Source organism: Garra rufa, chromosome 7 (genome assembly GCF_049309525.1).
Source record: "Garra rufa chromosome 7, GarRuf1.0, whole genome shotgun sequence".
Taxonomy (NCBI): Eukaryota; Metazoa; Chordata; class Actinopteri; order Cypriniformes; family Cyprinidae; genus Garra; species Garra rufa.
In genome coordinates, this window is record NC_133367.1 from 28,371,442 (window position 1) to 28,389,288 (window position 17,847).

At 29.6% G+C, this 17,847-nt stretch overlaps 1 protein-coding gene across 1 annotated transcript in view; it reads right to left on the bottom strand.

Annotated features, from left to right (window-relative positions):
* The window catches only part of polrmt (polymerase (RNA) mitochondrial (DNA directed)), a 74,709-nt gene that overhangs the window by 30,418 nt on the left and 26,444 nt on the right, over positions 1–17,847 (bottom strand). Inside the window, exons 7-13 of the mRNA XM_073844126.1 lie at positions 16,270–16,437; positions 15,938–16,108; positions 14,016–14,255; positions 11,648–12,439; positions 8,885–9,007; positions 8,636–8,758; positions 849–1,028 (exon numbers count right to left, since the gene is read on the bottom strand). Of these exons, the coding sequence (XP_073700227.1) occupies positions 849–1,028; positions 8,636–8,758; positions 8,885–9,007; positions 11,648–12,439; positions 14,016–14,255; positions 15,938–16,108; positions 16,270–16,437 (1,797 nt within the window). The remainder of the gene's footprint in view (positions 1–848; positions 1,029–8,635; positions 8,759–8,884; positions 9,008–11,647; positions 12,440–14,015; positions 14,256–15,937; positions 16,109–16,269; positions 16,438–17,847) is intronic.

Here is a 17,847-nt window from a genome sequence, read left to right on the forward strand (position 1 = left end):
GTTCTGAATGGAACCCATCTTGGAAAACCTCTGTATGACCCTGACCACTGTAGTGTAACTCGGTTTCACGGTGTTACTGAACATTTAATAGCCTTGACCATCTTTGTGGAGAGCAACAATTCTAATTCTCAAATCCTGAGAGAGTTCTTTGCTATGAGATGCCATGTTGAACATCCAGTGGTCAGTATGAGAGAATTGTACTTAAAGCACCTAATTTGAACTGCTCTAATACAAGATACACAACTTTGTATGGTCCTGCCAAGCAGACAAAAACATAAACATGATGAATAGGACATTTGGCCTTGCTTGGTTAAACAACATACTGCTGTTATCACTTAGGGTGTACTCACTTTTGTTGCCAGCTATTTTGACAATAATGGCTGTATGTTAAGTTATTTTCAGAGGACAGTAAATCTATACTGCTATACAAGCTGCACATTGACTACTCTAAAATATATCCAAGTTTCATTTCTATAGTATTGTCCCTTGAAAAGATATACTAAAATGGTTGCTGAAATGTGAGGGGTGTACTCACTTTTGTGAGATATTGTAACTAGAAATCATGGAGATGGATTTTGGAAGCTTTGTAGGAGCTTTGTATGACTAAAAGCACATGAGATGTGGCTGAAGGAACCAGATTGAGGCTTCTTTCCATCAAAAACATGTCTGTAATTAATCTGAGAGAGTTTCTGTTGCAGGTTCTGGCTTGAAAACTTGGATCCAACCACATCCATTCAAACATCAAGCAATATAAGGTTTGTTTCACATGGAAACTCTTGAGTCATTTTTCATCCCACAGTTTTTTAGTCTATCTATATTAATTTTAACCAAAGTGCAACGAGCCTCACCTTAGGGAAATCATCGATTTCCTTCAGTCGCTTTTCGATTTGCAGGCGGCCCCCGTAGCGCGTGACACCATAGACCACAGTCATCACCGTCTGCTTCACCACCTTCCTGCTGATGAAGCCCTCCAGCATCTGAGCGATCTTCAAACCCTTCTCTGCATCCCGAGCCCTGAACTCTTCCACCTATGAGACACGGGACAGCGCACCTTTCTGAGACTTCACAAATCAATGCACTTATTAGTCATAGTTTGTTAGGGATGGGTCACAGTTGAAAATTTGTTGAACTTGTCCAACAACCGACTAATCACGTGGTTCGACTAGTTTTATGTTTTATTAATATTTTTAAATAAAATACAATATTTTAAATTATAAAACATAATGTGTGACCCTGGAGTTGTCCAGTTGTGATATATTTACTGTAAGAAATTTACAAAATATCTTCATGGAATATCCTAATGATTTTTGGCATAAAAGAAAAATTGATAATTTTGAATGTATTTTTGGCTATTGCTACAAACACTGTAGCTGTGCTACTTAAGGCTGGTTTTGTGGTCCAGGGTCACATATATATTAAATATTCTAATAAAACGAAGATAAAACACTATTATATACTATATTTATACATATTTTTATATGATAGTGTTATATGATTGTAAAGCGCTTTGGGTGTACGGCAATACACAATGAAAGCGCTATATAAATGCATCATTCATTCATTCATTCATTCATATTATGTTGTTTTATTGTAATATAAGTTATATGTTTGTGATACATTATAATTTGTTTAAGTATTATTCTTACTGCTACTACTTCTATAATAATATATTTACAATAAAATAGTGTTTTCTTCTTTTTAGTATGCTTATATTTAAAATATAAATAAAAACTGTTAATATAAATATGAATTTTTCATATTAACAGTTTATTTTTATTTCAATTTAAAAAATATGTAATAAAAACAAGATAACACTATTATATTTACTATTTAATAATTTAAAATTTAATATTTATTACTACAAAATAGAATGCTATTATTAATATTTACAATATCAATAAATGAAATATAACAAATAAATGCATTTTGTATCAATATATAACATCTCTCTACATATATGGACAAGATAACACTATTATATTTATTATTTCATCATTAAAATAGTTAGAGAGAATAAATATTACAAATATTGTATTATATTTTAAATATAATAATATAGAATATGATATTAAAAATAATATCATATAATAATATATTATAACACACTTGCACATTATGCATCGCTTATTTTACTTCATGTTTTTATTTTTTTATGTGACGATTTAATATGTTATGTAACAATATTTTAAACATTATAAAACATCATACATTTTAAATATTCTAAAAAAATAAGATAATACATTATTATATGTTATATTTACACAATTATATTTATTTTTTATATTTTATATAATTTTAATATAACTTTTTAGTAAAATAGTTGTTTATATAATAAAAACAAGATTAAAAACAAGAACAGTATTAAATGTATTATTTCATTATTAATATGTATTACTATTTCAATGTCATATGTATTACTACAAAATAGATTATGATTAATATTTCCAATATAAATAAATTAAATAAATTCTTAGTAAATATACTATATCATTATATATATATATATATAGAGAGAGAGAGAGAGAGAGAGAGAGAGAGAGAATATAGTAAATATGAATAATAATAATAATAATAATAATAATAATAAAACATATGGTGTAATATGCTTTAAATATATTTATAATATTTAAAAATATTAAAAACATTATATTACGCCATGTTATTTATTATTATAATCATATTATTATTAATAATTGCAATATAAACAAATTAAATAATGAATAAATAAAGTTATAGTAATATATATAATCTCTCCCTTCACATAGAATATTTATAGAGAATAAAAATAATAAAAATGTTATAAAACACCATATTATGCCATATGTTGTAATATATAATACAATAAAATAGTGTATTATTATTAGATTTATAATAAAACAGCAAATTATATTGTTATATTTTAAATATAATAATAGTTATAATAAATTAAGTAAAAAAATCAAAAGAAGAAAATGAAATAAACAATTGTTCCTTTTTTTTTTACTCAAACATTTTTTGATTTAATTATTATTTCACAAATAAGTCTCACCTTAGGTACAGAGAAGCCTGGTCAGGAATTAATGTTCTATAACTTATTTTAAAAACTCAGAAATAAACTATAAATAGCTAAATCTGCATGGAGTGAAGAGCAGGTTCATTAATCACACATGAGGTGTGAAAGGTGTTGACGGGTCTTATTGGGGCTCTTGAGAGCTTACCCTTATGAAACAGAAGGTCTGATGTCGACTACTAAGGAACAAGGAGGCTCTGACTCAGCAGAGCTCATTGAGATGTCTGCTATGTACCCTTCAGCTAAGGTTAACGCAACCTGATGTTTCTGGCAAGAACGGTACAACACTGTATTGTACCGAGTACACGGAGTTCCCCAAATATAGCCTAATCGATAGGTAGGTCAATATATCTCAGATAGTGTTCTCGAAAAAAAAAAATACTCTGAAGTTGAGACCATAAGTTGTGGAGCTGCAGCAATTTAAGATGAATTTTCAGCTTTGATGCAAAGTGGGATTCAAACTAAAAATAAATCAAAATGTATAAAAATGAATTGATTGTGAATGCGCTGACATGCAGCGAGTCCTAAGGAAAGATTTAGATTTGATTTTGTTTAACCTATAAAACATAAATTATGACCATCATAATTAAAAAAACGAAACAATATAATAAATAATATAATAATATTATAAATAATTATTTTTATAATATAAAGTGTTAATTTATTTAAATTGTATAATGCTTCTATGAATTGTGTAATTATTTTATTTTAATTGATTTAGTAGTATAAAAATAGGAATTTAATTACTACATATTTTTATTTAAATTGTTACATTTTTTTAATTAGACTTAAAAGGAAATTAAATATATATTATTTAAAATAATAAATTATAAATATTAATAAAATTATATATAATTATTTTTATAATATAAATTGTTAATTTATTTAAATTGTATAATGCTTCTATAAATTGTATAATTATTTTATTTTAATTGATTTAGTAGTATAAAAATAGGAATTTAATTAATAAATATTTAGATTTAAATTGTAACATTATTTTTTAAAATTAGACTTAAATGGAAATTAAATATATATCACTTAAAAATAAAAAATTATAAATATTGATAAAAATTATATATATAATAATAACAATTATAATTAATTATATTAACATGAACACACACACACACACACACGCACATATATACATATTATTAAACGTTATAAATAAGTAATATATATTTTGAGATTTAAATATATATTAATTAAATTATAATGTTTTTAAATATTATTATTATGGTTACTATTAAATGTTGTTATTACAATAAATTGAATTTTATCTTAATTTATATAATAATAATAAAAAAAATAAATTTTTGACTAAAAATATTACAGTGAACATTATTATGGTTAATTAACAGTGTTACATTATTATTCTATATTTAATTAGAAATGTCATACATACATATTTATATATGATATAATATTAATAATATAATAAATATATAACTACATTATAAACATGTTAGAAATAAATAATATTTTTATTTAAATATATTATAATTATAATGCATTTAGATGATAAAAATACTGCCAATTACATAATTTAATTTTATTAAAAATATAAATATTTCAATATTTATATAGATTTTAATATAATTCAAAACGTGATAACAATATATTAGTTAATATATATAAAAATATGACATTTCTACTTAAATCTTAAAAATAATGTAAAACCGATAATATATATAATAATTAAATTATTTAACTATTAATAATAAAAACAATATAAAAAATGTTCACTACAATAAAAATATAATAAAGATATAACTATATTATAAACATTATTTCATTTAAATATATTATAATTAAATTATTAAGATTTAAATAAAAAAATTACAGCTAATTACAGTGTATTTTTATTAGATATAAATTATTATTTCAATATTTATATATTTAATTAAAGGTCCCATATCGTACACATTTCTGGAGGTTTATTTTATTTGTTGATGTCCTTAAGAATATATATTTGCGGTATAAGTGCCAAAATCCATCTCAATATATTTTTACAGCTCCTTTTTTAGGAGCTCTGTCAAAAACAGGTCGATTTTGGCCCATCTAATTAATATTCATGAGCCTCTCTTCTGATTGGCCTGTTGTTTTCTGAGTGACGCACAACCAGGCCAATCACAGGTAACTACGGTCATGTATGCTGTAAGCGTAAGCGAGCTCAGAGCAATAGAGAGAGCTGATACTCAACAGGATATTTTAGAATGATCATTAATGTTTTTTCTTTTACAAACACCGAATGCAGTAGGCTACATAACTGTTGCTTTAGTAAAGCCCCTTTCACAATGCGCGCTGATTCTGGAAAATTACGGGAACTGTGTGAACCAAAGCCAGAACCTAAAGGCAGTGTTGTAGTAATGATGCACGTTATCAAGCGACTCTTCACAACGAAAAATAATGTTACGTGCAAAGTGGAATGAAACAGCGATCATCAGGCAGAGCCAGCTCCTCACTATCAGCACTGAAGCACAGTTTGTTCAGGTTAGTTTCAGTTTAGTGAAACGTACGCGTCGCATTACATCTCACATCCAAACGTCACATGTCTTTATGGTTTGTGTGTAAAGCACGCACAGATTCCGGAAAACAACTGTGAATGAACCAAATTAAACAATTCCGGAACAAATCGTGGGACACATTATCCGTGTATTTACCGGAATCGCTGTGTGAAAGAGGCTGAAGTTGACGTGCCGCTGGTCTCTTATATTAACGTTGTTCTGAAGCCTGTGTAATGATCGTAGCTTGACATCTATCGACTGAACAGGGTTTTCTCCACTTGTTTTCCTGTTGTTGTTGCTCAATGGAATGGATGCGTTGTTGTCTGGGGGTTTGACAAAAGGAGGGTGGGACGTTGGTTTGTGACTGAAGGCGGTGACTGAGTCGATCGGACGTCACATCGTTACGGAAGTCACAGCTGCTCGTGAAAATGAACAGCTACTTTAAGCAGGCTGTGTGCAGTTTACTGTGGATTGACTGTTTTGAAACTCATATGGTAGTTAGATAGCCCCTAGACCTTAGTTATCATGAAAAAAGCCAGGAAATTTTGATTTTGACGATATGGGACCTTTAATACATATATAAATATGACGTTTCTACTTAAATCTAATTCAAAAAAATAATGTAAAACGATAATATATTATAATTATATATATATATATATATATATATATATATATATATATGTATTGTAATGCGTTTTAATAATAAAAAATATAAAAAGAATGTTCACTACAATAGAATGATAAATATATGACTATATTATAAACATCTTATAAACTTTTTTTCATTGAAATATATTATAATTAAATTATAATGCATTTAAATAAAATTAATTACAGGTGATTACAATCTATTTTTATTAGAAATATAAATAATTATTATGTCAATATTTATATATTTAATGAATACACATAAAACTCTGACATTTCTACTTAAATCTAATTTAAAAACTAATGTAAAACTGACAATATATTATCATTAAATTATAATGCATTTTAATAAAAAAAATAATATAAAAAGAATGTTCACTACAATAAAATATAATAAATATATAACTATATTATAAACATTTAAACATTTTTTGATTTAAATATATTAAAATTAAATAATGCATTTTAATAAAATAAATTACAGCTAATTACAATCCATTTTTATTAGAAATATAAATAATTATTATTTCAATATTTATATATTTAATTAATACATATATAAATATGACGTTTCTACTTAAATCTAATTTTAAAAATATAGAACTGTAGAACTGATAATATATTATAATTATATATAATACATTATAATGCATTTTAATAATAAAAAATATAAGAATGTTCACTACAATAAAATATAATAAATATATAACCATGTTATAAACATTTTTTTATTTAAATATATTATAATTAAATTATAAGGCATTTAAATAAAATAAATTACAGTTAATTACAATCTATTTTTATTAGATATAAATAATCATTATTTCAATATTTATATATTTAATTGATACATATATAAAAATATGACATTTCTACTTAAATATAATTTTACTAATAATGTAAAACTGATAATATATTATCATTAAATTACAATGCATTTTATTAATAAAAAATAATATAAAAAGAATGTTCACTACAATAAAATATAATAAATATATAACTATATTATAAACATGTTATAAACATTTTTTCCATTTATACATTTTAATTAAATTATAATACATTTTAAAAAAATTACAGCTAATTACAATCTTTGTAATAAAATTTTATTAGATATAAATAATTATTATTTCAATATTCATATATTTAATTAATGCATATAAAATATGACATTTCTACTTAAACCTAATTGAATAAAACTGATCATATATTATAATTAAATTATAATGCATTTTAATAATAAAAAATAATATAAAAATGTTTTTATAATTAAATAATGCACTTAAATAAAATAAATGACAGCTAATTACAATATATTTTATTAGAAACATAAATAATTATTATTTCAATATTTATACATTTAATTAATAGATATAACAATATTTCTACTTAAATCTAATTTTAAAATAACATAAAACTGATTACATTATAATTAAATTATGATGCATTTTAATAATTAAAAATAATATAAAAAATGTTCATTACAATAAAAATATAATAAATATATGTTATAAACTTTTTTTCATTTCAATATATTGTAATTAAATTATAATGCACTTAAAAATACAGCTAATTACAATCCATTTTTATTAGAAATATAAATAATTACTATTTCAATATTTATATATTTAATTAATACAAATAACAATATGGCATTTCTACTTAAATCTAACTTAAAAAATAAAGTAAAACTGATTAAATTATAATGCATTTTAATAATAAAAAATATAAAAAGAATGTTCACTACAATAAAATATAAATATATAACTACATTATAAACATGTTATAACTTTTTCATTTAAATATATTATAATTAAATAATAATGCACTTAAATAAAAAAAACCAGATAATTAATCTATTTTTATTAGCAATATAAACAATTATGTTAATATTTGTATATTTAATTAATACATATATAAATATGACGTTTCTACTTAAATCTAATTCTTTTAAAATAATGTAAAACTGATAATTAACCACAATATTGTTCACTATAATATTACATTTAAACCAAAGCATTTATAAATGAAAGTTTTAATTTCATTTTATTAAATAAATTAAATTCATTATATAAATGATTGTAATAAAATTTTATAGTAACATCAATAATAACAATTATTATTATTATTATTATTATAAACAGAAATAATCAAAATAATTTGAATAAGAACCTTGTTTTTTTAGTTTAAAACTGAATGAAAAATTTAAATAATGTGCATTAAACATTAACATTAACGATAACACTAAATGTCATTACCCAGTATAATATAGGTTAAATGTTGAAATGCTTATGTTTTGGTGCTGATAAAGGGGTGCCCGAACCGTGACGGAACTATGGGGTAACTTAAGACAGGAAAAGGTTGGGAAACGCCTCTCTGGAGGGTAGTAAGACGCACTGCCGCCCTCTGGTGCCACAGCGTGACTGACCTGCTGAGCTACACCGCTGTACACATCCTGAGGCACTTCACAAGGCATGAGGTTCACCGAAGTAGCACCGATCACATCCCGCCCGAGGGCAGCATAGTGCTGGAGGCCGTTGCACGAACCGTCCTACGAGAGACAGGCAGAGAGGACATACATTAATCGGTTTAAAGTCATTTAAAGTCTCTGACTTATCCCCAAACAGCAAAGAAACTTATCTAAATATATTCAAATTGTAAAGTAAAGATGCAGTACCTGATGTACAGGGAAATAAGAGATGAATTTGGTGTGGTCGGGTGAGCGTGAGGCATTTGCTATCTCCATACAGCAAGCCAGAGCCTGCCACGGCTCATCTGCATTCATCCACCATTTGCGACCCTGCAAAATAGAGCTGGGACTCTTTAGGGAATGGGGAATGTGACAATCATTTCAATAAAATACAAAAATATGGCTCAGTCAGAGCTCATAGGCTGCAGTGGGAAGCATTTGGATAAGAATGTACAGAATACATAGAAGGTCTACACTCAGAGTAAACAAAGGTCTGCAATAACAAAACATGAACATGGGCTGCAAATATGTCCAATTGTATGGGCAATCCTGAAGATTTGCTTAGTCAATAAAAATTAGAGGACTGGAACGAATCTTCTAATATGAGTGTCATTTTGATTTTGATACTCGAACATGATAGTGATATCTAATGTTGAATGATATTATAATACATATATATTCTGTACTGTTTTTTTTTTCTGTAATTGTATTATATACGACATGTTGCATTTTATAATAAAGGTATAAACTATACTGCAGGATTCGAAAAAGACTCAAATGAATCTCAGGTCTGTTTTGATGCCATGGACAGCAGGAAAATAATGCTAAATGCAAATTAAATGCAATTACGCATGAAATTGTGCATAGTCAAGAAATGACATAAGCTTATGCAGTTTTTATTATTAAAAAGATTTTCTTCTGTACAATAAGCATTTTAATAATTTAACTAATAACAATTATTGTTGTTGTTGTTAACAGTTAATTGAATAATAAAAAATAATAATAACAATAATAATAAAATATTAATTTAATTTAAAATTAAAATCAACATCTACAGTACTACAATAACAATATTATTATTTACTAAAAATAATAATATTATTAATACTAATTTATTAATAGTAATAATAAAAAATAAATGTTATTATTAACATCTTAAATAACAAGTAATTTAAATCATATCGAAATTACTAGTTAGAATTACTAGTATTTTTAACTATTCCAATAATAATAAATAATATTTATTATTATTAATATTATTAACAACAATAATAATAGCTATTATTGATAAATTAAATAATTTTATTATTATTATTATTATTATTATTATTATTATTATTATTATTATTATTTTAAACCATCATAAATAGTTTAAAATCAAAATTACTAGTTAGAATTACTACTATTTTTATTTAATTATTCCAATAATAAAATAATAATAATAATAAAATATGAATTGAATTTAAAATTAAAATGTCTATTAGTTAGTTAGTTATCATCATCATCATAATCATCATCAATACTAGGAACAACAACAACAACATTAATAATGAAAAACAAAATAAAAATAATAATATGTATTAATAATAATAATAATAATAATAATAATAATAACAATCAATTAAATAATTTTATTATTATTACCTTTTAAAATAATAAGTAATTTAAATCACATAAAAATACTAGTCAGAATTACTAGTATGTTGATGTAAATACAATAATAGTAATAATAATATTAATAATTATTATTATTTTTATTATTATAATATAAATAATTGTATTATTATTATTTTAAATTATACATAATTTAAATAATATCAAAATTGCTAGTTAGAATTACTGGTATTTTTATTTAATTAATACAATAAATAATTACAATATATTTAAATAATAATAACTAATATTAGTATTATTAAAAACAACAACAATTATTATTATTATTAATAATAAATTAAATAATTTGTATTATTATTATTATTATTATTTTAAATAACAAATCATTAAAGTAATATTAAAAAATATTCCTATTCTTATTATTAGTGTAATTATTGTTATTATTATATATGGGCTAATACTCTGGTCAGATAAAAAACTGATAATAATAATAATAATAATAATAATAATAATTATAATAATAATAATAATAATAAACTGATAAAGATAATAATAATAATAATAATTAATATGAAGTTTAATTTATTAAACTATATATAATATATAATATATAATATATCTATCTATCTATCTATCTATCAATCTATCAATCAATCTATCAATCAATCTATCTATCAATCTATCTATCTTCAAACCTTATCTATCTATCTATCTATCTATCTATCTATCTATCTATCTATCTATCTATCTATCTATCTATCTATCTTCAAACCTTATCTATCTATCTATCTATCTATCAATCTATCAATCTATCTATCTATCTATCTATCTATCTATCTTCAAACCTTATCTATCTATCTATCTATCTATCTATCTTCCTATCTATCTATCTATCTATCTATCTATCTATCTATCTATCTATCTATCTATCTATCTATCTATCTATCTATCTATCTATCTATCTATCTATCTATCTATCTATCTATCTATCTATCTATCTATCTATCTATCACCAACATCAACAACATCATTATCATTACTCATTGCAAACTCTAAATCAGAGGTTCTCAACTCTGGCCCTCGAGGTCCACTTTCCTGCAGAGTTTACCTCCAACCTTGATCAAACTCACCTGCCTGTAACTTTCTAGTAATGATGAAGAGCTTGATTAGCTAGTTCAGGTGTGTTTGATTAGGGTTGGAGCTAAACTCTGCAGGAAAATGGACCTCGAGGGCCAGAGTTGAGAACTCCTGCTCTAAATCAACAAAAGTTCATTAATTCATCAATTTGTTTCACTAGTCATACATAAGTTCATCCAGCTGTACATAAGTAATGTAAAGGTGCATTAAAATGCTTACATCAAGAGGACGGTCTGCCGAGTCTAGGATGTCCTCCATGATACTCTCAGCATACTTCAGTCGTCCATCTAGTGAGCTACGCTTCTTCAACCCCGTGAGGTTCACCAGGTGAATCTTTAACCAGTCCAGACCTTTGGGCCCGAGAGGTCGTCCCTCAGCAAACAGCAGCAATGCCCTGGTCACGTCACTACCAAGGTGGTTAAAATAAGGCGGCCGGGGGTACGTACGCCCTCGGAAGTCCATATTATGTGGAAACCAAAAGATCTCGTCCCTCATGTGGTTGGCAATGGACAACTTATACAGCGCGTCCATTCGGAGGCTATGCATCTCCGCCACCTTCTTCTTGACTTTGACACCCTCCCATTTCATGTAGGCCTTTTCGGCCTGAGTGTAGGACGGCTCGTGAGGGTTGAAGCGAGGAGCCTCCGGTGCTTCGGACAGCGGCGGAGGGATGCAGAGCTTGTCGTTGCCTTTTTCGTTGAAGATTGAGATGATAATGTCCAACACGGGCTTGTTGATCTTCCAGGGGCAGTTGCCCACCTGATTAAGGGAGTCCAGCACGGCATGGAGATCTTCATCTCGGCTCTTCTCAAGGAGAAGTTGGTGTTGGATGGCTCCATCGTTGGAGCGCATCAGCTTGGTTGGTGTCAACAGGTAAGCGCCGCTTTTCGGGGACGTCCAGGGGATGGGTGGACACAGCATGGGCATCACAAAGGAGTCGAATGTGAGTTTGGTTTCCGTCGCAACCCTCAGGATTTGTGTCACAATAGGATGTGGTTTGATGAAGCCAATCTGATAGAGGACAGCAAATGAAAATCAAGACTTCCCCTTAAAGGCATGTCACAAAAAAGGACGTTTAACATGGACAATTAAGTCCTTAAATGCCGTGACAGATCTACATTAATAAGCATCTCTCGTTGCTAGCTCCCAGCAGCCCTGTAACCCACCTCAAATAAACCAGAGATGAGTTTTGTGTGCTGCTGGTAAAGTGTTTATGGTGTACAACAGACGTAACAGTCTTTGAAAGCTGGATAAGCAACTTCTATTCAAAGTGAAAGAGAAAGCACATGTACAAATGGCTACAAAATAGTCTTGAAACACAACATGAAATTCAGCATATTGAAATATGAACTGGTAACATTTTACAAAAAGGTTCATTTGATGTGATCTGTTTGTATGTTCTTGTATAAACAAGTAGGGTATTGATGAATATTTTCGCAATTTGATTCTGATTCTTTTGGGTAATTACAGTGATTCTGTATTCAGGGGTGTGTTTCAGACTTATTTTATGCGGTAACTCGTCTTTTTGAAGTATTCATCAAAAGAATTGGTTCATAAGAGTCAGTTCATAAGAATCTGACTCGTGCGGTATCTTGTGGATCCACTAAAATAATAGAGAAATTAGTTATTTGCTTACAAATCGAACTACACTGGTTGTGCTGTATGTTTTGGAATGACTACAAAGAATCAGTTCACAGGAGTCATTTGTTTCATAAATCAGACTAAACTATTTTTGCTCTAAGCTGTGGATTCACTAAAAAGTACCAGTTTATTAAAGTAATTTGTTTGCGAATTGAACCACACTGGTCATGCTGTATGCTTCAGATTCACAAAAAAATGGAATATCAAGGCAATTGTTTCATGAACTAGATTAACTACTCATACTCTGGGTACTACACTGGATGCACTGTATTTGTGATTCACTAGAAAGAAATGGCTCATAAGAGTCCTTTTTTTATATGTCAACACAAGACAGTAAACTGGATTTGTCAAGCCACTTCACAAAGACAAGATGGAGATCATCTTGCTACAAGGTGGCATTTTAAATGTCTCGAAAAGGAATGTGAATCCACTTGACAGCATTCATGCCACATGAATAATCCACAGACACGCTAAACTGAGAGCTCTTCCCTGCTGCACGGGCCATCTGCAAGCTCAGCGGAGGAACGGGAGTTAAGCTTCGGGTCTTTGAAGCCCACGGTGCATGCCAAGAGCCAGGGCAGCAGCACTAGGAATGAGATTGAGGACAAAAAGGAAACTCTCCCAATCTTTTTAGGCTCTTCCTCCCCCTTTTTGCAATCCCTTGGCGGTTAATCAAACAGGCAATTAAGGGGACAGTAAAAAAGAGATTAGTTTTGCCACAATCCGTCTTCCGCCCGCGATTACTCGCACTGCAAAAATGATTGCATAATTCATGAAAACACGCGTGTCCGTGAGAGGTTTTAGATGGGGAGAGGACGGTTTATGACACGACTTTTAATGGTCAGTCATTTGACTGTCTGGCCATGAACAGCCTTCAGTATGGAAGGAAAAACACTTCAGGGATGTGCAGAATTCTAGCATAATACAGCTGGTCTCCAGCTCTTACCTTACGACTGCTGCGGAACGTGTACATGTGGTAAAGGATGGAGATGAGCTTCTTCTCCTGAGCGGGATTGAGGATGTTGCTCCAAATTTTGAGCTCATGAACCATCAGGTCAACCAGGAAGCTGCCGAGCTGCACCGTCAGAACCATAGGCCAAGTGGTGTCGTCACTTAGAAGAGAGGGACCGCTGCACCTCTCCATCTCAAGACTCACCCAATACTCCCTCGGCAACATGCCATTGGTCTACGATGAAACAGGAGGTGATATAATGTAAAAGCCACATTAGATACAATTGAAGTCAAAAGTTTAAATACACTTTGCAGAATATGCAAAATGTTAATTATTTTACCAAAATAAGAGGGATCATAGAAAATGCACACTATTTTTTATTTAGTACTGACCTGAATACAATTTTTCACACAAAAGATGTTTACATATAACCCATAAGAGGAAAACAATAGCTGAATTTATAAAAATGACCCCGTTCTGGGGGTTCTTAAAGGAGTAGTTCACTTTCAGAACAAAAATTTACAGATAATGTGCCCACCTCCTTTTCATCCAAGATGGTCATGTCTTTCTTTCTTTTGTCGTAAAGAAATGGTGTTTTTTTAAGGAAAACATTTCAGGATTTCTCTCCATATAATGGACTTCTATGGTGCCCCCGAGTTTGAACTTCCAAAATGCAGTTTAAATGCAGCTTCAAAGGACTCTAAATGATCCCAGCTGAGGAAGAAGGGTCTTATCTAGCGAAACGATGGGTTATTTTCTAAAAACATTTACAACTTATATACTTTTTAATCTTAAATGCTTGTCTTGCCGAAATAGACATTTGAGGTTAAAAAGTATATAAATTGTATTTTTTTTTTTTTTTTTGAAAATAACCCATCGTTTTGCTAGATAAGACCCTTCTTTCATCTGCTGTGATCGTTTATAGCCCTTTGAAGCTACATTTTGGAAGTTCAAACTTGGGGGCACCATAGAAGTCAATTATATGGAGAGAAATCCTGAAATGTTTTACTCAAAAAACTATGTCCTTACAACTGAAAAAGAAAGACATGAACATCTCTGATGAGTACATTATCTATAAATCTTTTGTTCTTAAAATGAACTACTCCTTTAATACTGTGTTGTTACCCGAATGATCCAAAGCTGTGTTTTTTTGTTTTGTTTATTGTTTAGTGATAGTTGAGTAGAGTCCCTTGTTTGTCCCGAAATGTTAAACTGCCCACTGTTCTTCAGATCAGAAAATCTTTCAGGTTCCACAAATTATTTGGTTTTTCAGCATTTTTGTGTATTTGAACTCTTTCCAACAATGACTGTGTGATTTTGAGATCCATCTTTTCACTCTGAGGACAACTGAGGGGCTCATATGCAAATATTACAGAAGGTTTGAACGCTCACTGATGATCCAAAAGGAAAAACAATGCATTGACAGCCAGGGGTGTAAACTTTTCAACAGAATGAAGATGCCAAAATATCATAACATTTTTTTTTTCATTTAGTACTGCCCTTTAGAAGCTACATGTTTCCCAGAAGGCAAAATAAGTTACATTTACAAAAGAATTTGTAGATTGTTCTGAAGAACAGCGGGTAGTTTAACTGTTCAGGACAAACAAGGGACTCATGAACAACTATCAAACTAAACAAAAACAGTATTAACAATCAAGTGTATGTAAACTTTTGAACGGGGTAATTATTATAAATTTAACTATTGTTTTCTCATTTCTATGGACTATATGTAAATATCTTCTATGTGAAATATCTTATTCAGGTCAGTACTAAATAAACTAACACGCATTTTGTATGATCCCTCTTATTTTGGTAAAATAATTAACATTTTGCAGATTCTGACATAAACTGACATCAACTGTACTTGATTCTAGAGCAAACCAAAGGTGTCAGATCTAGTTAACCAAAGCTTGTACCTCAGTGTCATTCGCCAGGAGCTCAGAATACGAGTTGTAGATACTCCCAAGCTTCTCGATCATCTGACTGTGACACTTCTGCCGGATAGCGTACAAGTTGTAGACTCGGGATCCCATCTCCTCTGCCATGACAACCATAGATTCACCGCTGGGTGACAGTTTGTATAAACTCTAAAGAGATTCGGAGAGAAATATCACTTTAAAGGCATGCCAAGTATGTCTTTTCCTACTCTAAATTGTCCATGTTAAAATATGACCATGTTTTTTGGCTCTAATGACCAAGAAATGATCATTTCTATCCACCTACAGGAAATTCAGCTCAAAGTTGGTACCTGAAGCATGATGTTCACATAATCCTGATCATCCAGGACACACAGGTATGGGTATATGGAGTTATTTCCGGACTTCTGGCTGTCGCTGGATAATATCCGTTTCTTTTCCTTCAGTGCCTGGAGAAGAGCTTTCTCCCAGTGTTTGCGCTGTGTTGCTAGTAATTCTCTCTATAAAAATAAAAATGTTTTTTTTTTTTTTGGTCCAAAGCTCAATACAGGCAACAAGGTTAAAGTAATGAACAAATGAAGGTTGAAATGTTGGCATCATGCAAAAGTCCTGTGTTTGGAAACTGGATGCTGACAACTGGGGTTAGTTGCCAAGTTTGGGAATCTCTGATATAATACAATATGTTTCCCCATTACAGTAGCATACTGAGAATTTGGGAAGAGGATGTGCTTGATTGTCATGAAAATAAAGCATCTTTTAACGTTCCTAAAATAGGCTTCATTACAGGCTTCGAATTGCAAATGATACATATTTTCACTTCAGATTTTAGGGTGAAATGTGACATTTCTGGACAGTTTCCATGAGATTCACTCCACTAGCATTTGTGGCCTTTGCGTTACATCACATTCTCCTCTCAAGCAGCCTGTGGCTTTAAAAAATAAAATCTCATATAAATGTAGATGTGAATTTTATGCACGGCACAAATCGGGTTCGGTGGGCAGTCAGTGCCGCCCGGCCGAAAGTGGGTCATCTTTTTATCGGGATGCTTTTCTGTTTCCCTGCAGACCGGCGGAGCAGGCGGATGACACAGATCAGTTATGCTGACCCTCGATGGAAAGGTGACTCTCTCTCAGGGATGGTGGAGACACATTACAATGCATTTCTATTCCATTAAACCCTAGCGCAAATGTTGCGGGACCACGGGGGACCCTTCTCGTGAGGGAACACAGGCAGTGGAGCAAATGCCAGTTAAAAAAAAAAAAAAAGCTGGATTGTGGGAATATGGCTATTTTTAATGCATGAGCTGGAAACGTTCAAAAATGTCTGCGTTTAGCCAATGCATCATAGCTTAGGTGCGAATCCGGATCCTAGAAAAACATAAAGTGTGAACTATTGAAAGGAAAATCCCCCAGACGTGTGTATGTGATTTTAAAAGGCCTCTTTATGGTAGTTTCCTATGTTTGAGGATTCCCACTGTGCTTGTTTAAGAGAAACCAGTCATAGCAATATTAATTCTGGCTCATAAATGGGGATAAATCATTTGGTGTAAGGAAAAAGTGGGGTAAGCTGTGCCACTTTCTACTTATGCTGCCCACTAGGCAAAGAGTGATGAAGTATAGTCCTTATGAAAATAATCTGCATTCCATTTGAATTCCCATCCCATATTTCACAGCATTGTATTACATTTTAAAATAACCAGCCAAAAAATGTTTCATATTTAGAATGCAATGTAGTGAGGTCATTTTTAACATTTTCTAACATTATTTATTGTATCTGTACCATTTCTTAGCACTGGCACATCTTACCCCGAAGTTGGCACACTTTACCCCACAGCTGCCATTTTGGTAAAAATGCTTTATTTTATAATGCTTGGCTAATCTTTAGCTAAATTTACATGTTTTATACCCCAG